This window comes from Hyperoodon ampullatus, assembly GCF_949752795.1.
Source record: "Hyperoodon ampullatus genome assembly, chromosome: 1".
NCBI classification, from domain to species: Eukaryota; Metazoa; Chordata; class Mammalia; order Artiodactyla; family Ziphiidae; genus Hyperoodon; species Hyperoodon ampullatus.
In genome coordinates this window covers 50,332,071-50,356,712 of record NC_136914.1, presented here as the reverse complement: position 1 = coordinate 50,356,712, position 24,642 = coordinate 50,332,071, and the positions used below count along the sequence as shown (strand labels likewise).

The window sequence follows — 24,642 nt, the reverse complement described above, 5'->3', positions numbered from 1 at the left end:
GCCTCCACCCGCCGCGGCGGCCTTGACGTCACAGACGATGCCAGGCTCCCCGCCCGGCCTATAAAGCGGCAGGTGCGCGCCGCGCCTCCGGAACGTTCGCACACCTTGCGCGCGAGACGGAGCCCAGGGATCCCGAAGCGAGCTTCAGGAGCTGCCTCCAGCGCCCGAGCCCGGCCGGGCCTGCGAACACGGCCGCAAGACTCCTCTTGTCCCCCTCCCCCCCCCCACCTCCTCCTCCCTCCAGCAGCTCCAGGCTGAGTTGCCCCAGAGACCGCGACGCCGCCGCTCCGAGGGACCAATGAGAGCCCCGCTGCTGCCGCCGGCGCCTGTGGTGCTGTCGCTCTTGATCTTCTGCTCAGGTGAGGACATCCCGGCTCTGAGCCGCTGCCCAGCGCTTCTCCCACCGCGGGCACCTCTTGAATTTTGCTGCTGCTTTTCCGAAATAACCGCCCCTCGTCGCCCCCGGCTCTGTCCCGTGGGAGCTGATCGAGGTCCCTCCCTCCCAATGGTCCCTCCCTTCCTCCTTCCCTGGGAGGTAGAGAAAAGTGGGTGGGTGTCTTAGATGTTCCAGGCTAGCAAGAGGGAGCCTGAGAATCCTTGTACTCTTACTTTAGTCCAGCTGAAGGAGAACTTACAGATCCTGTGATCCAAATAAAGATAAAGATAAGATAAAGAAACCGAGGTACAGAGAGGTGAAGTGATTTCCGCAGATCCTGGAGAAGAGTGGTTAAGTCTCGGACCGAGGAGTGCTAACTCCTGCCTAAATTCTCCATCTCCTCTGACAAGTGATTTTGTTTTTACTTTTCTAGAGGGCCTCGCATCGTCCCAGGGAGAAGTTAGAGATATGGGAACATATGTATATGTATAACTGATTCACTTTGTTATAAAGCAGAAACTAACACACCATTGTAAAGCAATCATACTCCAGTAAAGATGTTAAAAAAAAAAAAAGTACCACTCTGATGCTGTTTTATTGAGACCTAAAAGATAAAGCAGGGGCTTAACTCTGGCCCCCAAATCTTACCTAGTCCCTAGTTTCTACTCTACGTGAGAACAATAATAAGAAACAATGGCAATAAGAATAATTATTATCAACTACTGTTTACAGTTGATATACATACTCTTGTTAAAACTGTGAGCACGTGTTAGGAAAATCTGGTATTTATCTCTAGAACCTGTTTATTAAAATGGGACAGGTAACATCCTAGAAACTACAAATGCATTTGGTATGTGAAGTTATGACAATATTTAGGTATTACTTCTTAAATAATTATATTACATTCATTTGCCTACTTGGTAGTATTTTTTTTTTTTTGGTGTGGAAATTAATGTAGGCTATCTGTGGAAAAGAAAACAATGAAAGAAACTCTGTAACTGGCACAACAAACAGCCATTTGTTGGCAACATGTGAAGTTGCTTTCATAAGTGACTCAATCACAAACAATAGCACATGTGCAATAACTGCTTTGAAGATAAACCTGTCTCCCGGATGCAACTGACTGGTGAGAAAAGGCATTCTGCTTTACTTTCTCTTTTCTTCCCTTTTTCTTGCTCCCATAGCCCATTATACTGCTGGATTAGACGTCAATGACACTTACTCTGGAAAAGGGGAACCACTTTCTGGGGACCACACTGCTTATGGATTTGAGCTGACCTCAAGAAGTCAGATGTCCTCGGGAAGTAAGATTTCTCCTGAGAGTGAAATGCCTTCTAGTAGCGAACTGTCCTCGAGGATCGACTTTGACTATGCAGAAGAGTATGACAACGAACCACAAATACCTGACTACATTCTTGAGCTGACCTCAAGAAGTCAGATGTCCTCGGGAAGTAAGATTTCTCCTGAGAGTGAAATGCCTTCTAGTAGCGAACTGTCCTCGAGGATCGACTTTGACTATGCAGAAGAGTATGACAACGAACCACAAATACCTGACTACATTCTTGAGCTGACCTCAAGAAGTCAGATGTCCTCGGGAAGTAAGATTTCTCCAGAGAGTGAAATGCCTTCTAGTAGCGAACTGTCCTCGGAGATCGACTTTGACTATGCAGAAGAGTACGACAACGGACCACAAATACCTGATTACATTGTAGAGGATTTACTCAGAGGTGAGTAGAGGATAAGGTGACAGTGTAGCCTATAAGATGTGTGGTTTGGATGAGCAAAGCTGCTTCCAAAGAAAAGCTGCTCCCCAGATCTCCCAAGGGCTTTCTTGCATGTATGACTGTTGTACACCCCACTTGGTAAGCTAGCAACTGAGGTGGAAAGGGCTACTTGTTTGCACATCCTATGTGTCTGGACCTCTAACAAACGTTTTATGTCTAGTGAGTCTAATCTTCACAACTCTGTGAAGTAGGAATTGTTATCATTTTACAGATGTGATAACTAAAGCTCAAGAAGGTTAAGCATTCTGCCCCAAATTCCACAGCCAGAATGAGAAACTCCAATCTGTTTGGTCCCAGCTACTCTGCCACACGACCCACCCCCACCCCCAATCTGAGAAACAGATTAAACATCAACCAGTCCTATATACTTAGTATCTCAGCTTTTATAGCCACTCCCCGCCACACTTTTCTCTAAATAACTGCATTTTGACACAAATAAGGGAACAGAAAGAAGTAATGTGAGAGGAACAATTGGATCTTAGCCTTTGTGAATTAGATGTTGAGAAATTGGTTATAATAATAGTAATACCACCTTATGGAAATATTAAAGGACAAATACACATGGATTTTATATTGCTAAAATCACTATTTAACCCCAAATCTCATTTGTCAGTTAAATAATAGTGACCTATAATTTTCTTCTCTTTTGCTGTTATCTGATCTTTTAAAAAGAGCATTTGCTTAAAATGAGGGTACCAAAGTAAGAGGTTAGTATTGTTCATTTCCCTCATATTACTTTGCAGTTTGAGGCCAGATCATCAATAAATCAGATCTAAATATCCTAGGAGCGTCCACTATGGAGGCAGGACTTAAGGACCCTCTTTCCTGACTGTAGTTTCCCTGAATCCTCCCCATCTGTCTAGCTCCCAGAACTGGTGAAGGGATAGCAGGTGACACCAAAAGGACAGTGACTGGGTTAAGTGGCAGGTGGGAAAAGCTTTATCGAACACTCCACTTTCCTCCTTTGCTTCAGAATTTGTGCTTTTATAATACATAAGGTGAAGGGGTCCATCTATAACTTTTATTTTTGAGGGGGATGAGATTAGACCATTAAGACTCTAGAAACTATTGTCTTAAAGATGCTTCAAGTTAACATTTCATAAGGCCAAATGAATTGTTGGTGATGAAAATGTCTAGTGGATAAAATTGCAATGCATTGTGAAATAGAGAGAAAATTGATCCATGGGGTTAATGTCTACTGAAGCACTTCAGCATAGTGACCATTTGTCTCTGTCTAAAATTTGTAGTATATCTGATAAAGTACATCACATTGATTTGAAATGTTTCTGTTAGAGGAATTATCCTAATCTGTGGTACTTTTCTTATCATCAGAGGAAAGTTTCAATATAAAAATTGCATAGCCACCTATTAAACATTGCTCCTAATTTGACTATTGTTAATGTTGATATAGTAACTGCTAAAATATTCATAATATTTATTAGTCATTACCTTAATCATAGGGTTCTATCTTTGATACCCTACCCTATGTTTCCAGGGTTTTCTATTTAATGGGCACTGCAGGACCATTATGACTAATTTTATTATGACATTATGATATTTTCCTCTTTCCACTGGACTCTGCTAAATACTTGCTCAGATAAACCTATTGAGGGATTAGTATAACAAAATGCACAGCTCTAACATGGAAACTCCTTCTTCTTATATTTACCATATGGGTATACTATACCCCGCATAACTGTAACACTGAACAAAGGTTTCTGTGGATCTGAAGAGTTAGGATGAATCTATGAAGCAGCAAGTACAACTATTTCTGGACTCCCCTTTTTCAAATAGATTGATCACAGAAATGAGCCTCCAGAAGGTAGCGATTAATTATAATCTGTTGTAATCTGGGAGTTGGAGAAAATTGATCAACCCTAATGTATAATTCTGTTTTCTTCATTTCAAGTATTACACACTAATTCCCAATTATGATAGTGAGCACAAGACCAATATGAGTAAAGAAAATCATCAGATATACTCGAATCCCACTTTAATTAAAGGAACCGGACTTTTTCCAAGTAAAAACATAATATGGTAGGGAAATAATAGGCTTTAACATCCCAGGACTGCCATTTTATAGCTACGTGTCCTAGTGCAATTTACTTGTCTTTACTCAACTTCATTTTTCTCATCTGTATCATCTGGATAGTAACAATCCATTCAATTGTGATTTGGGTTAATTAAATTAATGCTCATTACCAAGAACTTGGTATGTATTAGAAGTGAAAAAAAATGTTTAAAATATTTCATGGATTTTCTTAGACAAGTAACTCCTACTACTCCTATTATCAATAATAATAATATTACTGACACAAATAAATTCAAAATATGTTTCTAAGTTAATAAAATAATGAAAGGGTTCAGATCTTTAAGTGCCACACCATACAGATATTCTCTTTGTTCAATTATTGTGTATGAGTTGTGTTAAATAATGAGAGAAATATGGCTGTTATCCCTGTGAGCTCTCACTGCTAGGACTTCTTTCTCTCATGTCTCCAAAATGGTATTCCAGGTGAAGAGAGACTGTTATCAATAAATCTTTTTTTTCAGTTGAACAGGTAGTTAAGCCCAAGAAAGATGAAACTGAAAGTGAAAAGACTTCAGATAAACCCAAAAGAAAGAAAAAGGGAGGCAAAAATGGAAAAAATAGAAGAAATAGAAAGAAGAAAAATCCATGTGATGCAGAATTCCAAAATTTCTGCATTCATGGAGATTGCAAATTTATAGAGCACCTGGAAACAGTATCATGCCAGTAAGTTTTCCTAAATTATGTAGAATTCTATATTTCTAACACTGTGTCTGAAACCCTTAACTGCAGAAAACCATTTATTTTTTTCAATGTATAAACCAGGGGTTTGCAAACTTTTTCTTAAAGAAACAGGTAGGAAATATTTTGGGCTTCGTGGGTCAAGATGAAGTATGTACTCGTATAACCAATTAAAATATAGCCATTTGAAAATAGAAAAAACATTCTTGGCTTGCATGCTGTAAAAGACCTGGCAAATGGCCAGATTTAACCCATGGGCGATAGTCTGCTAAACCCTGGTGAAAACCATCATTTTACAATATATATTTACAAAACCGCTTGATAAAAAAGGAACTAAAGGTAGTTTTCACTTAATGTTGTTCTAGCTTCCTTCCCCCCAAAAGCCGCTAGCACATTAAATGATAGTGGAATGTATTCGCTCCATAACAAGTCACTGACCTCATCAGTTGGTCATACATGGAGCACGAAGAATGAATAGGTGTGTCTTGGAATATCACACCCAAACGAATCTCAACTTTTTCTTATACTAATAGATCTTTGGCTCAAATGCATTCTGTGTCTCATCATTTTGAAATACAAATAAATGTATGGCATGACATTTTTTAATGTTCGAATTAATGTTTTTTTTATGATCTGGAAAGCAAACATAAAATTTATTGGAATTTTTTCAGTGATTATAATTTTAAAATATGGGTGTTTGCAGATGTCATCAGGATTACTTTGGTGAACGATGTGGGGAAAAGTCCATGAAGATTCACAGCATGGCTGATGACAGCGATTTATCAAAAATTGCTTTAGCAGTTATGGCTGCTTTTGTCTCCACTATGAGCTTCACAGCTATTGTTGTTGTTATTACATTCCTGTAAGTAAGGCATATCTTAAAAATCCCTAATAAAATAATGCCAGGTTAATTTTTTCAGTATTTCTAACACAGTGTGGTATCATATTTTAGATGAGTTATTCTTTTGGTGGCATAAGATCTTTGGTTATATCTTTACACTTCATTGACAACTCATAGAATATGGTCAAATGCATATTACTTGGGCCACCATTGACACTTAATACGTGAAGCCCTTTTCTTGAACTTAAATTGATAGTTCTGTTTCATGTTATATGGCTATTCATGGTTACTTCCAAATCTCATAGAGTTGATATCGTCTATGACTATATTAAGCTAAAACAAGCCTCCCTAAAGCTAATTAAGGCCTGGTTCGTAGTAGGTTGTCAGAGATATTGCTTTGGTATTAAAAAATCACAAAAAGATTCAAACCAGGAGCCAAGAAAATATGTCTTCTGCTCCTATTAGAATGCAAAATTCTGAGTTAGGACTTTTATAGCATGGTGTACTGACATACTTAGAGCTTATGCCTATTATTGTCAAGTGCAATATGGGAAATCAATTTTTAAAATAAATTTCCTCCATATGGCATGGCATAGGAAGTAGGGACAATTCTATCACTGTCTCATTCCTGCAGTATCTTCCCTGTGCTTGTAATAACAGACCACATACCTCATTGCATGACCAATGAATGTTAGAACTAGACTGTCCCAGGTAGTAGACACTGGTGGGTATGTAAAAATGGCATTGTCTGTCAAACAAAAGTCAGTGAATTAAGGAAGTTGGGGGAGGGTGTGAATGGCTCTATAATGACTCATGTGCTACTAGAGCTTGGGGGAAAGCAAGACTCATTATCCTAATTTTAAGTCTTGGTAAATTACTTTAACAGCTGGACTGTGTACATGATCTACTACTCCTGCCATTCAGGAAACAAGGGGTTATCTTCTGCCTTTGTGTACTATTATTTTAAACTCAGATCAGATAATGATAAAATGACACATAGAATACTGTTTTTGATGCATGTAAAGTTTTATGTGTGCTTTAATTTTGTTTTGCACACCCTAGAAATTATTTCGGTCTGTTAGTACCTCAAGTCAAATATGCAAATGTATTTAGCAAAGATTCCCTCAGACAAACCATTGCTATTTGACATAGAAGGATAGAAGAAGAAATTGCCAGTTAGGGAAGATGTTTTGAAAGAATTATTTAAGCTTGTAATTATTCAAGTTGAGATATTTAATAATCCTTTGGAAAAGTATGGAAAAACTTTGTCATGTTGTCCTTTTCTCTGGTATTCTCCCTGTATTTGAAACACATAGCAAATACTTGCCTAAGACATAGTTGCTGCTTTTTCATAACTGAACTTGAGTTTTTCCTCAAACATCATAACAAAAGTTCTTAAGATTTTAATAGTAACATTTATTAGATAAAGACCTACTAAAAATAGAATTGCTTGTACAACACTAAGACATTTCAGACCATTGAGCTTTTTGGTAGTAAGTAGTAATAAATAAATCCAGAGGTATTTATTATATTTAGAAATAAATAAAACTCAATTTGTTTTGTAAGCCTGTTTTTTTTTTTTAAACTAAGCATTCAGATTAATTTGTACAAGCATACAGTCCTTCTCTGGTAAAACTATACTATCTTCATCTCCCAATTGTGCATGGCAATTGTGCTAAGTTGGCGGGGTGGGGAGGGATATGGATGTGTTTCATGCCTTCTGGAAGTTTGCATCTCAAGGCACACTTATTTAAATCTCAGTACTTTGGAAATATATTTATGTAAAGCCAACATAAAGATCATGTATCAAAAATTGATACTTTTAGTTGGGTTTAGGTTTTGTTTTGGTGGAGTAGTCCATAAGTGTGCAACGGTCTATAACAACTTAGGGAAGGAATTCCCTATACTCATGAAACCCCAGTCAATATATAGTTGAATAGAACTTTGATAACACTAGAATATCTTGTTCTCTGAAGGCTTCGAAAACGATACTTCAGGGGATATGAAGGTGCGGCTGAAGAACGAAAGAAACTTCAACAAGAAAATGGAAAATCATATGCCATAGCATAACTAAAGAGAATATTACAGGTTTGAGTCTTAAAAGATATTTTTATATAATATCCTACAATTAAAAAAATATAACCTCTCTATTATGAAGAAAAATGAGCAAAGCATGTTTTTTTAATTATACACTGTGAACACTGGCTACATTAAAGTGTTATTCTTTGAGCATGAGCTGGAGTTCAGTACTGAGGATGGACTATGTCCTTTTGGACTATGTCCTTACTATTATAAGGGACATAAAGATGAGGGAGACACAAATTCTGTTCTCAAACAACTTAGTGTTTAGTAGATAGAAAAAAAAGTGTAAGGAATGAGAATACTAGGGGAAGTAAAATATGTCATAAGAAAGGAACCAATAGAATATGAGGAGTTTCCATATTCTGTGAAGGAGAAATAGAATCCAGTGGGATGCATTTGGGGGCAGAAAAAGATGTGCATATGGATGGCACTGGAAGTGAGCCTCAAAGAACTGGTGAGATGGGGACAAGCTATTATAAAGGGAAAGGAAGATAAATAGTGGGATATGGGCTAGATTATTTTAGAAATGTTTGAGAAATGGCCTAGTTCAAATGGCGTTGGGGAAGATAAGGTTGAACTGATAGGCTGAGCTCACATGGTGAAGAGCCAGCATCCAGGAGCTTGCACTACAAATGGGAGGAAGTGGAAACAGCAGGTGGAATACCCTTATACAGAAAAGAAATAGGAGGGCAGAAGGGGTTCAGATTTGAGAGGCAGCTTGGTCAGAGTATATATTGTAGTTCTTATTAAATTTTTTGCTTTGTAAAGAGGGAGACCTGAGCATGTTGTAGGGAGAAGGTATAGAGAGGAATATTTCATTGATAACTAAAGTGAACAGCTAATGTCTCAAACTTCCAGAGGAAGAGGGAGGCAAGATCAAGGACACACATAAGTCGGTCAGAAGAAGGAACTCCATTCCCTCAGACATTTGGGAAAGACATCACATCCTTAAGTTATTATTTTCTGCCTTCAGTGGACTTAAGAACTACTTGAGATGGTTGTTAAATATGCATATTCCTAAGCCAAATCCTAAATCTACAAAGTCAGTAATACCATTTTTAATCAACACTCCAGATGCTTGGAGAACCAGTATATTTAGCATTGGTTAAGTACAGGCACTATGTTCTGAGCCTGTTACAGAATTAGCTCAATAAGTCATGAAATAGTTAATTATCCATGACAATTCTATACTGAATATTATTCATCAAAATTTATTAATGAATTGGCTTAATGATCTGAAGCTAAAACCACCAGCATGAATAAGGGTTGATTTCTGGTTATTTAGTGCAATTGAACTTTCTCAAAGGAGGTCCAGAATGACTTTAGGAAAAGGACTTAGGCTGAGCTGGCACATAGTGGCTGCCTATAACTGGTATCTACTATTATTATGCCCTTGGTACTAATTATCCTAAATTAACTGTATATCATAAATACACTGAGCCACTTCATCTTCATTTTTAATTATATCCACTGCATAGATTTGGTTAGGAAAACTATTTCTCATGACTATTGCTGCAGTTTTATTAAGCAGAATTTGATGAAACAGCTTTGAGCATATGCAGTCTTTACCTAAGTAGGCATATAACCAAAGCAGATGTGACAGAAAGATTCAAGTCAAAGAGACAGTTTGTCTCTGAAAAGCTCTTAGCATTTTCCACAAGACATCCTAGACAAAAAATGGACAGAAATTCGGATTCCTGATTATTCTTTGACATTTTCTTAAAGCTATGTTGGAATTGAGCTTATCTCTAACACTGTTTTATTTTCTAACAGAGTATCAGATCCGAGTCACTGCCAAATCACAACCTTGAGTGATGCATTGGTTCCTCTTTTCAGTGGATCCAGAGAAAACAGAACCTTTCCATTCTGACAGTTTTAAACTTTCAATTGTCACTTTTTAACCCTAAGTCTTATTTCTGTATATAAAGATGCATGGAGATAAAAAGTATTTTTTCAAGTTGTAAATGATTTATTTAATATTTAATGGAAATGTATTTATTTTACAGCTCAATAAACTTTTTTAATCAAACAGATTGAGAGTTTGAATATTAGTTTTGACATTGTGAGACTTTAGAGTATTTTTCTTCTAACATTTAAATGATCATTTTAAAAAGAGTTCCTTCCCTTTTTTACTGTTTTTGTGTTCATTTTCAAAACTTACTGCTTTTCTTAGAAAGCACTCTTAATGGGAAAATTATAAACCAGAATCACTTGTTCCTCCCACAAATTCTAATATCCCAAACTGGTCTTTCTTATTCTATGTAGAACTTATTCCAAGTCCTGTTAATTATAAATGCTTCTAAAATCAACACATGGCATGTCCTCTCTGTTACAGTAAACACAGATATTATAAAAGAAGGAAATATATATTGCCCATCATAATCATCACCGTAAACAAGGAGGAGACAAGGTTTGAATACGGCATTTCAAGAGAACCAGGAAGTATTTAGATTTGAGACATCTTTCCCTAATATCACGACATAAATGTAAAAGTATCTAAAACCCACTCTTCTTTTTCTCCACTTGCTACTCTTTTCTTACTCTTTTCTTATTTTAAACAAATACATGTGTATTTGTGATGAGTGTTCTTTCAAGAACATTAATGTTGTGGAATGATTCAGTCTGGTTCCTGGCTGGTCAGTTGAGTTACCTGCATGAAAAACAAAACAACCGTTATATTGTGCAGGGAATATTTTGAGAAAATGAACCAATAATAAGCATAATTCCAGCAATCATCTCATAGAATTTCATGAATGAAAAGTACCTCAAGCATCAATACTTACATCTGTCTCTAGCCTACCATTCACCAAATCCATGCCCAGTGATCATCTAAGCAATTGGCTCCCAGCCTCACCTACACCTTATCACTTCAGTTTCAAATGTCAGTGTCCAGGCCCCCCCCTCCCAGAGCTTCTTACTTAAATGGACAGTTGTGGGTCATTGATACCTGTATTTTTTAAAGATTCCTAGATGTTTCCTATTTACAGCCAGTGTTGAGAACCTGTGATTCACCTCTGCTTGCACATCTACGGTACACATTTTCCTCAACTTCATTTACTGAATATTTATTGTGGATGATTCAAATAGAGTGCTAGGAATACAAGACATTTACCACCAAGTTGGCGGGAGAGAGAATGTCTTATCAGTACAGTGCAGTAAATAACTGAATGAGGTGTGTTACCAGGAATCCATGGGATTTAGGGGAGTACTCACCCATCCCAGGCTGACTGAGTCAGGGAGGGCTTCCTGGAGAAGTGTCACCTAACATTATCCTTGAAGGTTGAGTAGGAGTTATATAGAGAAAACCATTATAGGCACAAGCAAAATTACAAAGTCATCAAAATGTATGTGCTAAAAAGAAACATATATAAAATAGTTCAGTATTACTCAAACAGAGAGGGTAAAGTCAATAGAGGCTGTAACAGAAGCTGGAGTGGTAAGGACAGGGTCACACAGGGCATTTAACTTGTACTGTAAGTTAAATGAGGAATCATTCAAGCCAGCTGGTCAGAGGTAGAAACTTGATCAAATCTGTGTTCCAAGTAGGTCATCAGGCAACCATATGCTGAAGGGACTTGAGCCAAAGCCAAAGGTAGGAAGATTAGCTTGGAAGCAGTTGAAATATCCCAAGTGTGAAATGAAAAACACTTGAAGTTGGGAAGTTAAGGCAGGGAAAGATACTCAGCATGTATTTGGAGATGTTTTTATAGATTAAAAAACAAAAACAAGGTGATTTATTATTGCAAACAAGGCTGAGGGTAATAAGACAGTGAGAGAAGGGAAGAAATCTGGGGTGGCCTTCAGGTTCCTGGCTTCGGTGGCTAGGGAAATGGTGACATAATTTTAAGTAGGGAATCTCTTGAACTAGCTTATTGAATATTCTAGGAGGGAAGCATGGCTTTTTATTTATCCTTGAATGAAGAATGTCTCTTCTCTACCTTGTAAAATCATCCTTTCTAGTTTTTAATGGACTTATGAGGAAATAAGTACCAGCCCAGTCAGTTAGTCAACTGAATCAACACTGTCCCTCACATCACATCTGAGATTGAGTAGATGAGAGGAAAAATCCAGGTCTACAAGTATGATAATATATTCAGCTTTGGGTCTGTTACTTTGAGATATCAGGAGACATCTACTAAGCAGTTAGATATACAAGTCTGAAATGCAGTGAGGGGAAGAATTACAGGTTGGGAGTTGTCAAAATATATATGGTAGCTGAAGCCACATAAGTGCTCAAGATTACTAAAGGAGGCTATAATGAGTTTGCAGAAAAATATATTTGAATTGACAAATCTTCCCTGTTGTCATCCAACCCTTGGAGGGAGGATCCAGACTACCATAGTCACTGGTCACTGTGAAGGTTCTAGGCACTTGCCTGCTATCCCACGTACTTTCTTAGTCCTTAAAACAAAAGTTTAGTAAAACAATTACAGTGGAGAAGGGGAAAAATTCCCTATTACCTTCATAATAAAAATAATAATCTTAAATTGATTGAGCACTCAGATATCTTATCACTGTTTTATACACAGAAACTCATCTAATCCTCATAACTTCCTTAGAAGGTAAATATATTTTATAGGTAAGAAAAGTAAGGCTTAGCGAGTTTAAGTAACTTGGCATACAGCTAGTAAATGAGAGAATTAGGCTTTGTGGCTCTAGAGCTGCTTCACTTAAACTCCTCTCTCTCCTACTTTTCCTGTAGTCAAGGTGTTTGTTTTTGGTTTGGAGGATGCTATCTGCATACCAATTTAGCATGGCTTAAAACCACCACTCGTAAGGTAGCTGGTTTATTTCTTCAAGACTCAGATAAGTTGACCCTTTTTATCTACCTATTCCGTCTTCCCCAAACTACCCAAACTATACAACTCCCTCACAATACAGAATGTATATCTCAGAGTTAGCCCACCCAAAATGTAAGAAAGCTGAAATATTTATCTATATATTTTATTCATAAATTTTCAAATAATTGGTTAAGAGCTACTCCTGGGGTGTAGCTTGATGTAGTTGTCTGGAAATTCCAGCCTGCCTTATGTGTAGGCAAAGTGAACTCCAGTAGCCAGAGAAAGTCCTCAGGAAATGAAATACAGGTGGGCTGTAGGTAGGGTCAATGTGTTTAGAAACAGAAACAACCTAGGGTGTATGGGTGGTGCACAAAGTGGCTAAAGTGGCTTACTGCTGAACAACGTAACTCTTACATCTTGGCTAATTTGCAGTTCATTCAATAAATAATTACAAATAATTATTAAACTCCAACTATGTACCAGGAAAGCATAGGTTACTGAAATGTAACATCTCATAGGTCCTAAGAAGTATCTGTAAAGTTAATAACAGAAGGAAATTGCAGAGTAAAAGATTCAGATAGTGTCAAACTAGATAGTTATCCTCTCAGTAATTAATAATTCATTTTGTTAGATGGATTTGACCTTTATGAGGTATGACTAAAGTAATGACACATGTTTTCTTCTGTGGCTTAGAAATCAACCTAATTCCTTAGAATACTTTGTGTGAATATATTCACCTTAACCTCCAATCTTCCAATCTGTCAAATCACATATATATGTGTATATATACTATACTACATATACATAGTATATATATATATACTATGTTCATTTAATCATTAATGTAATAAATATTTATTGAGCATTTACTATAAGCATAGTGATGCTTTACACAGTGCAATCCAACCTTCTTCCAGGTCTCTCTAGGGAGACCAAGTGTGTCATAAACAGCTTCAGATATATATGTGTGTGTGTGCTGGTGGTGAGGTGGTTGGCAGCTTAGATCACAATGTAATACAATTAGAGCATTTTTTAAAGGATTTAGAAAAAAAACCTGGTATATGCCTAGACACTAACATAATATAAAAGGTCCTGAGTTAAATATTATCCTAAAGAAGATTTCAAAATATTTAGAACTGAAAGAAAATGTTTTGTTTGTCAAAATTTGTGAGGCACAGCTAAAATAGTACTTAATAGACAATTTGTATATTTAAATATATTTATAAGGAAATAAGAAAATCTTAAAGCTACACATTTAACTCAAAATTTAGATAAAGATCAATAGAACAAGCCCAAGGAACATAAGAATAAAAATATTTAAATAAGGGGAGAAACAAACGATAAAGATAATTGAAAAACAAAGCCCAAATTTTACTCTTTGGAAAAATTAATAGGATAGACCTCTGTTAAAATTGATCAAAATAAAGAGAGGATATAAAAAATGAAAGGAAGAAAGTAAAAGAAGAAATAACTACAGGAAAAACAATTTTTTAAAATTATACATGGTTATTGCAGATATTTTTTAAAAAGTACAAAGTAAAGAATAGCTCAAATGCTATCACCCAGGAAAACCTATTTTGTTAATACCTTTCCAGATATCTCTATATGAACACACATGCAATTTTATACAAATGGGGCCATGCCCTTCATACTGTTGTCTAACTTGGAGACTTACATACTGTTTTTTTTTTAACATCTTTATTGGAGTATAATTGCTTTTTATGGTGTGTTAGTTTCTGCTTTATAACAAAGTGAATCAGCTATATATATACATATATCCCCATACCTCCTCCCTCTTGCAACACATTTTAAAAAAGAAAAAAATGTATTAGGATTCATATCCATAAATAAATTTTAGAGGCTTAAAGAGATGTTATTATCTCTAATAAATGATGTATAGAGGTAGGATACTCTAAGTTTGCTTTATACAATGGTATAATAATAATAGCAAATATCTAGGTCCTTTACCTCATTAGGATAGGTTCTATCCTCATGGTTGCAATATGGCACTAACATATAAAAATCCCAGATGTAATGGATAAATTTCTACAAAAATACCAAAAAATATACAAAATGTCTAATGGGATAAAACCAGAAAACTTAAACCAATATGCAATAAAAAAATGGAAAGAGTGATCAGAGTTCATGCCCCCAACCCAAACGGAAAACCAACCCATATGGCTTTATATGTTCAGAATATAAAGAGAGAGTAAAATAGGCTCAGCTTATTGTATGATGACAATTCCAATCTGTACAAGGGCAATATAAGAAGAAAAAAAGGGCATATTTTACTTATAAGCATAGATGTGAAAATTTACAAGTATATTTGAAAAATTACATCATGAAAGTAGAGATTTTTACCAGGAATGCAAGGATTTTTCAACATAAGAAAGTATATCATTGTTATATAAAATAGAGTAAAAAAATTAGAATTTTCTGTTATACAAAATAGAGTTCAAAAGCATTTTCTTGTTAAAGGCAGAGAAAGCATTTAAGCACAAAATTTACTTATAATTTAAAATAATTTAAAAACCAGGAATAGGGCACTTCCTGAGCTTGATAAAAGCTATGTACTAGAACATACAGAAGAATTTATACTTTGTAGCAAATCTATAGATGCTTTTCCTTTAAGATTAGGAATGAGACAGAGATGCCATTATCACTACTACTGTTTAATGTGGTACAAAAATTCCAACTGAAGTTGAAAGAAAAGGAACAAACATAAGAGCTATCAGAATTTATAATAAAGAAGTAAATCTGTTCTTATTTGCAGATAATGTGATAGTCTACTAAGAATAACCAATATCATCATTATGCCAAGTATTAGAATTTATAAGATAATTTCATGTGATTACTAGATATAAAATAAAATTCCAAAATTAATAGTAATTTTCAATGACAAATTATCTCAATCTTAAAAGATAAAATGGCATTCACATTTGCTAGCAAACTATAAGATATATGTGTATTAACAAAGAGTCCATAAGATTTCATTAAAGAAAAATTTAGATACCAGTTAAAAGAAAACAAAGAAATCTGTCATGGTTAGGCACTTCTTTCTTTTAGATGTCAGACTGTAAATAAGTTAATTCCCTTCCCAAATAATCTTTAAATTCAACAAAATGCTAATCAAAATTCTAACTAGATATTCTGAGGAACTTCATATATCATATTCTAAAATTTGCATGGGAAAATACATTCATGAAAATCTTCCATATTAAAAAAAAGGAAAAAAGGAGCCTTATATATAAAAACATTTAATAATTACAGTAGTAAAACAGTGTGGCTGTAGAATAAGTATGGACAAATAGACCAATGGAACATCACAGAGAGCTCAGAGACATTTTATTACATGATAAAGGTAGCACTGTAAAGTAATAGGGAAAACTTGACTGCTTAGAAAATACTGTTAAAAGGATCTCTGAATGTGAAGAAAAATAAAAAAAAGATTACAGCACAGTCAAAGGTGGCTCCCACAAAGATTTAATATCTAAATGTAAAATGTAACACTATAAAGTTAATACAAAATAATGCAGGAAAATACCCTTGTGAATTAAGATTGGGGAAGGATTTAAGCAAAACCTCATGATTAAAATACATGAAGAGAAAAATATACTATTTTGATTATGTCAAAATTCAGAAATTTGGTTAAAAAAAGAATGTCATGGACAAATCTGACAGACACTTGACATAATGCAGAAGATATGTGAAATGTCTGAGGCCAAAAAGGGATTATAATAAGCAAGGAATGACTAAAAATCAATGAGAAAATACAGGACTTTCAGCTTAAAGAGGGGCAAGGACATGGCAAGGAACTCCTAGAATTTGAAACCTAAGTGACTAAAAAGTGTGCTATCTGGACTAGTGCTAACCCAGATATTGCTTTGATCAGAATTAATGGACGTCAGCCCTTCCTCTAGATAGCTATTGTCCCATGCCAGGGCTCACAGAGCATTGGCTGGAGCTCAGCTCCCACTCACATTCTTGGCTGGACACTCTTGCAAGTATATAACTCACATCTATATATACATCATGGTCCTGCATATAAAGAAATGTTCAAATTTATTGGAAATGGCAGAAATAGAAACCAAAACACAAAACAAAACAAAACAGAATATCACTTTATGCCCATCAAATTTGCAAAAATAAAAAGATGGATAATGTTGGCAGAAGCTTGTGGACATAGAGATCCTTAAACATTACTGGCTAGAGTTTAGCCTGGGACTACCATTATAATAGTACTTGATCAAATTAAAAATAAATATACCCTCTTACCCAGAGTGAACATATTCCTAAGACATGTAGGCCCACGAAGGAACTTGCATGGGGATGTTCATTGTTGTGTTGCTTATGATAGTGGGGAGTTAGAGGCAATCTAGGTGTCTATTACCTGATAATGCAAATGTCAAAGGTGATGGGTGCATACTGGGAAATTCAATGCAGCTATTAGAAACAAATGAGGTACACTCATAGTAGTACGGTTAGACTTTTTTAAATTAAAAATTCTTAAAGGTAGTGCTCAAGAAAGTAAGACATAAACCAAGACAATTCACATTTCCTTATGTTAATTAAATACACATTTTACAAAGGTCACAAATTATATTAAGTAATACTTATGTTAATTAAATATAAAACAAAAGAATGGTTACCTAACAGTGAGGGAAGGGTGAATAGGAGCAGGGAAGTGATGAGAAAGTATGGAGAATTAGCTAAATACTTAAAGACTGAGGAGGGACCAGTGTGAGAAGAGAAGTGTAGGGGCACCTAGTAAGACAATGTGGGAAGGTGTCTGGTCCCTTTGAGGAGCTGTGATGAGGACAGAAGGAGGGAGGGACAGTGGGCCAAATCTTCCACAGGGCATTGACGTTTAGATTCTTGTGTGAGTGCAGTGGGGAGTTTGACTTAAAAGTGGAAAGTCTCGGGCTTCCCTGATGGCGCAGTGGTTGAACGTCCGCCTGCCGATGCAGGGGACACGGGTTCGTGCCCCGGTCCGGGAGGATCCCACATGCCGCGGAGCGGCTTGGCCCGTGAGTCATGGCCGCTGAGCCTGCGCGTCCGGAGCCTGTGTTCCGCAACGGGAGAGGCCCCAACAGTGAGAGGCCCGCATACCGCAAAAAAAAAAAAAAAAAAGAAAAAAAAAAAAGTGGAAAGTCTCATGATTGGATTAACAAACGACATTGTTTGGAGAATTAACTAGAGAAGGACAGGGAGAAAGCAGATCAATTGTTGAGGAGACTCAAGACTTTCAATGGGTCAGGTAAGAGATAAAAGTAGACTGAACTAGGGTGGTGGCACTGCCAACTGAGAGAGGTAAGAAACTTGGAAGAACACAAGAGGCTTAGCCTGGAGGAGAGAGAACTGACGGGGGGTGGGGGCGGGGGTGGGAATTGAAACTCTAGTTAAGCGTTTAAAGCTTATCCATTCGAAAATATAATTACCTTGGTACTGTAGAGAAAATAAAATGTTTCTATTGTCTCAATCCTTTAAGGGTTGATTTTGTTTAATGCAAGTAAGAAATATCCGAGAGAAATCTAACAGTAGACTTTGATGCCCCTGCCTTTCTGAATGAAAACATGTAAGCCAAGAATATGTCTGAATCTGCGGCAAGAGAGAACAGGTAGCAGCAGTGAAATCTGTGTAGTATGGAGAGGTTAGGCTAAGTGACGATTATGGTCTCTTTCAATGTTAAGTCGCGTTCTTCCAAATACTTTATCAACATATATCTGTTATTTAAGAAAAAATTTGTCGTACTTTTCACACTGCTTTAAAAATTCTATTTGATTTAAAATATATTGTAAATATCTCTCCTATATCATTAAATATTATTCTATAATATAACTTTTAATGCTGTAGAGCATCCCATTATTTTGGCAATCCTTGGACATTTTGTGGATAATTTTGAAAGTGGGATGAATGGACACAGCATGGATAAGACTTTCTGAATAAAATTTATGACACATAAAATTGTATGGATAGGGCTTCCCTGGTGGCGCAGTGGTTGAGGGTCCGCCTGCCGATGCAGGGGATGCGGGTTCGTGCCCCAGTCCGGGAGGGTCCCACATGCCGCGGAGTGGCTGGGCCCGTGAGCTATGGCCACTGGGCCTGCGCGTCCGGAGCCTGTGCTCCACAACGGGAGAGGCCACAGCAGTGGGGGGCCCGCGTACCGCAAAAAAAAAAAAATTGTATGGATAGGAGAGCAATGTCTGAAGGACTTTCTTACTGGACAAACTGCAAAGCTTTAGCAAGTAACAACTAGCTTTGAGTGTTTACCATGGTCAAAAGAGGTTTAAGCACTTTGCATGTATAAATTCATTTATTCCTTACAACAACCCTATTAAATATTAAGTGCCCATATCACACGTGAGGAAACTAAGGCACAGAGTTTTAATAACTTGCTCAAGGCCACACAAATGATGGGTTTAGGAATGGGATGTAGGTGTCATTCTCTGGTCTTGCTCTCATAACCTCCATGCTGAGCTCTATTAGGCACAATATTGGAAGGGCTAGAGGACAGACATTATCAGCCGTTCCTTCTGGTTAATGCACAAGCTGTATTTCTGAGGTTACTAAATTTACTTCCACAGCGCTCAAAGAAAAAAGTAGATGGTGAGTGATGTACATCACATTTCCGGTTAGCTGGGAACCCTAACTCTCATACCACATTTCCACAGAGGCAAAGTGACTTCCCCCTGGTATTATAGTATTTCCACTTTCTCCTTTTCCTTCTTACTTGATTCTCCCTCACATAAGGTGAATGACTTACCTACTTGGTGAATTAGTAATAGGTAAAAGTCCGTTGGCCCTTGGTTATCAGAAGGGTTGTCATTGACTTACAAAGGCAAGGCTCTTGGATCTGCTAACATTTACTCTCTTCCTTCTTGGATAACTGTGAGCAAGCAGGCTGAACTTCATTCAGTTTCTCTGCCTGTAACTAGGTGGGTAGGTCAGGCGAGTCCACATATTTAGTCCTACTTGTCTTTAATTCAGAAAGGAGGAAGTAGGGAACCCCATTTGAGGCTCAGATCCTACTATGCTTGTTCAGTCAAGGTTTACCATTAATTCTCTGGGCTCAGTTTGGCTACCTTTTTCAATCCTCAGTTGTTTAGAGACTGAAGAGAGCAGGAGAGAATGATTGAAATCCCCAATTCCCAGCCATTCTGGTTTGCTGAATTTTTTACTGTAGGGCTAACTATGGGACTCTTTGGGATCACAAAATCTTGTGAAAATAAATGAAAGCTTTCCCCACTCATTCATACTTTTTTGTTGTTTCCAATTACAAGGGACACACATACTCCTTCAAATTCATCCTTAACCATGCAAGAGCCCATGGGCCAGGATTAAGAAACTCTGGATTAAAATGTTTTAACAGGTCCTGTGTGCCTTGATTTTTTTTTATTTTAACTCTCTAATGCACTCAAAAGTTGTTTGGTATTCTCAAAAACTCAGCTCCAATTCTAGAGGTTTGTAAGCAAATAAAAACTCCTTTTATCCTAGTCCTAACCCTCCTGTAGAATATAAGGATGCTTGGTGGAACCACAAGAAGCAGGTTTCTTCATTTATGGGGAGAAAGTTGGAGGAAATTTCCAAGACTAGGGAAAAAAATAAATGAGTTTGGTGGATTAAGATTACCAAGAAAGGAATGAAGTAGAGGAAGAAATAAATGCAGAAAGATGGGCAGGATAAGAATGGCGCTGGAGTCGGGAGCCATGAAGAAGCTCTTCCTTGTACTATTGAAAATGTGCAAAGTACCTTGTTGTGAAAACTAACAGGGATGGGCAAACAACCAAAGGTCAGGAGAGCTGACTTGAACCCTTGCTTAGGCAACAAACAAAGACCCTTTGAGGTTCTGTATGGATCAGTGAGTTACATTCTTGCTTCTCCTTTCCAATTCACCTGGTGCATATTCTTTCCAGGTAGGGAGAATTCCTGAACTCAATTTTTTTTTTTATTGCAAGATTCTCATTTTGCAGGCTGAAGATTTGATGGAAATCATACTTCACTGTTAAGAGAATAATTGGATATACACCCAGAATGAACTTAAGAATAAGCATATTGCTTATACAGATATGGTACTACTTAAAAGGCATTTTATATTATATGAGTTTACCATCATAAACACACATGAATATAGCATGAACATTCATTCACATACCAATTAGTGGGAATATATACTCATTTTATTTCAGAAATATTAATATGTGCTGTAGAATAAGACACTGTATACTGCTGTGATCCTTACCCTTAAAGGAGGAGGACACAATAGGAAAGGCCTTATTCCAGGACACTGGTTCCTAAGGGCTCTACCATACCATCCATGTGAACATAGATCCCTTAATAACCCAAGTGCTTAGCTATTAACAATTTAATTAATTAATTAATTAATTAATTAAAACAGGTAATTAATTAAAATATTCTGGGATTCCAAGAATGGCCTGAAATCAGTGAGGCATTAATTTTCAGGTACTTCTCTTAGTCAAAGACCACCTGCAAGTGACTTGGCAGCTTGCCTGTTGGGTTCCTCCAGGATCATTTCAAGCACATGACTCATTCCATGGAGGCTTTTAGAGCTAATAGCCTCAGTGCTAGAAACAAGGCCTGGAGATGTGGCCCATTCAGTAGCCTCCAATGAAAAGTTAGAAGAGAGGATCTGAATTGCTCAGGATTTCATTAGAGACAAATCATGGGTGAGGAAAACAAAGTGCCACCTAATTCAATCCCAGTCAGCTGATCTGTCACTCAAGTCCCCAAAGGACTTCACGGAGTCCAAGCAGCTGACCATGCTGACAACCACAGGCATAGCGGCACGTGTGCTCACTGAAAGGGTCAATGTGGTGAGAAGGGTCTTTAGGGAGCTTGTGTCCTTTCCTGAACAGGCCTGGACCTGCTGTGGACTTTGCATTTCCCCTTTCTGCATGACATTTTCCCTCATTTATGAAAGCTCAGGCCCGTCCACTGAGAGAAGATAAGCTATCCTTAAAAATACTATGAACTGAAAGGAATGCTGGAAAGAACACGGAACTCCGAGTCAGGGACTTTGGTCTGGTAAACAGACTCTTTGGCTTTTCATGAGCTATAGGGCCTCAGACAGGTACCTCAACACTTAACCTTGGTCTCATCTGAAAACAAGGCTCTTAGAAAAGCTGTCGGTGACCTCTCTTCTAGTACTGAAATGGTTCCTTGGGCATAAGCCTAATTTGATTATTATTCACAAAGGAGCCTTATAAAAATTTTAGGAATTTTATTTTATTTATTTTAGTCTTCCCAGTTAGTTGATCAAGTTCCTCTGCTTCTTTCCAAAAAGCAATTCCTAAAGCTAAGTAAGTTAGAATCCTTTATTCTGTGGAGTTTGTGCTGTGCCTAGAACTCATGGCAAATACCCAGTACACTTTATTTTTAACATATGAGTAAATGAATAAATGAACACTTCTTAACCCATATAGAGGGAACAAGTGACTCTTTACAATGAGAGATATATTACAATAAAATTTTGCTGCAACTGTACTGTCAGAGAAATATAGTGAAATGAGCATTCGATTTGACAGCCAAAGTCCCAACTGCGAGACCTGAATGGTCTTTGACCGTCAGGTGGCTTTTCTAAGCCTCAATTTTCTCACTTACAAATTGAGATTAATAATAATACCCATCCTATAAGCCACAGAAGATTCTGACAAGCATCAAATAATATCTGTCAATGCTTTTCAAACAGTAGTATTATAAAAAGATTAGATGTCATAACACCCTGAACAGTATGATTATTAGTGATAATAAATTACTTCCCCTTTATTTCTTTCAATATTATCTATTTGATATTTCACCAGTAAGCTAATTAAACTCATACATTAAGAAAAAAAATGTTTTCCATGAAAGTTTATTTGTTGTTTCCAAACAAAATATAAATGATTATTTCACTGACATACATTTTAATCTAATGAATAATGTATATGAACATATTATGATTATATCAATATCTGAACATATTTTGTTTCCTAGAGGCTTCTTAGGGACCTTCTTAGAGAATCTTAGAGACTTAAATACTTATCCTTAATCCCTTATTTGCAACTGCCAAGTCTAAGAATCTCCAAAACCAACTTTTTAATTGTTTTTATTTGTTTATTCCAGTTAGTGAGAATATTTACTCATTTCATTGTAAAATATCAAGGAGTATGATTTCCATGTTGCCCAGTCCCAGCTGGAGATACTATAAAATATATGGGATATGTAATGTATTACCTTCCTCAAACCAGAAAAATTCTAAATTTCACAGTACATTTGGTTTCAAAAGTTTCTGATAAGGGATTGTAGGTCTATGCTATCATAAGAAAAGGATGAAAGTGTAACAACAATAGCAGCTCGAGCACACGGGAGACTAAATTTTTCCTTGGAAATACATCAGAATTTAACTACTAAAGTCCATGTTGGCCTGCTGGGAAGCTCTATTCTTAGCCCATTGATACTCAGACTTTCCACTGAAATTGTCCTTAGAGACTGCATCACATTCCTGTGAAAATCCTCAGTGATGACAAATCTTGATGTTTTTACATGGATTACATTCTTGGAAGCAACCCAAACAATTAAAGAGAAAATCTGATGATTAAAGTGGGCATTTAGGCTGAGCAATATGTTGTCATTTTTATCATTATTGTTGTAAAAATATGTATATATACATATATGTGTGTGTATACATATATGTGGGTATAGAAACATTGACAAGGTGGAAGCCAATAAAATAGGTTGTAATTAAACACAACACAATTTTCCACAACTCACAGAATCTTTTAGAGTGTTTATAATCTCTGTCTTATAAGACTAAGTGACTATTAGTTTTTATGGAATAAATTCTCCATAAGCAATAGGATTATGGAAAAATAAACATGAAACATTGTTACTTGGATATGATAGGTTTTGCGTTTTAGAATGGCAGGATTTTCCATGGCAAAATTGATCTATTTGCTCCCAATTTATAGCAAAAATTTAACTTTTAGTTATGATTTAGTAATTAAGGCTGAACTTTCCCTCGTGCTGTTAACAACTAAAAAACAAGAAATAAAAAATTAAACAACGCTTTTCAGACTACAGACAACAGGAGAGCAAACTAGGTGGGCTTTACTATTATCCTGAATTTCTGCCTGGAGGTACTTAATGTGTCCCAGCATAGGGAGAGGAAACCTAAGCAGAGGATGGAAATCTCACTAAGCTGAGAAAACATAGATTTGAGTACAAGGTGGCTGAGGCAGCTGAAATTTATGGGGCAGAATACCATAGAGATAAAACACATGCAAAGAAAGAGGTGCAGAAATCTGCACAGAGGTCTCAAACTTTTGATTAAATATTAGACTTTACATAATTAGGGTAAAATTCCACAAGCCATGCAAAGAACAGCTATTGATTGGATATCTGTGAATGGAAAATTCCCAGGGCTCCAACAGGACTAAAAGATGTTCAACTTCATACCATCTATTGTGGAAAAACCTCACTGAACACATGGGAGTTTCAATAGAGACTTTGGTAGAGTCGTGTCTTATCACTAGACTAGAGGTTACTCTGAAAAACCAAATAAAGCTTAAGAACCAGTTTAAAAAGCATCAAATTGATCTGAACTAATGTACCTTTATACTAAAAAAAAAAAAATTAGAGGAAGACAACAAAATCCAGACACTCAACAACATAGTATTAAAATGTCCAACTTCCAATCAAAACTTTCTGGACATCCAAAACAGCATTATTTTGCTCAAGTTCCAATGAAAAAAAGAACAAGTGTCAGGGCTTCCCTGGTGGCGCGGTGGTTGAGAGTCCACCTGCCGATGGAGGGGACACGGGTTCGTGCCCCAGTCCGGGAAGATCCCACATGCCGCGGAGCAGCTGGGCCCGTGAGCCATGGCCGCTGAGCCTGCACCTCCGGAGCCTGTGCTCCACAATGGGAGAGGCCACAACAGTGACAGGCCTGCGTACCAAAAAAAAAAAGAACAAGTGTCATGTTTTCTGAAGTTCTGTTTATTATTTATATACAG

General features: G+C 36.8%; 1 protein-coding gene across 1 annotated transcript; it reads left to right on the top strand.

Annotated features, from left to right (window-relative positions):
- Nucleotides 1-298: 298 nt before the first annotated feature.
- AREG (amphiregulin) lies at nt 299-7,841 on the top strand (the record flags this gene model as incomplete). The annotated part of the gene is made up of 5 exons (XM_079702288.1): nt 299-359; nt 1,561-1,809; nt 4,714-4,915; nt 5,634-5,792; nt 7,748-7,841. The coding sequence occupies 5 exons, from the start codon at nt 299-301 to the stop codon at nt 7,839-7,841; spliced, it is 765 nt and encodes a 254-aa protein (XP_079558414.1).
- Between the last annotated feature and the right edge of the window lie 16,801 nt (nt 7,842-24,642).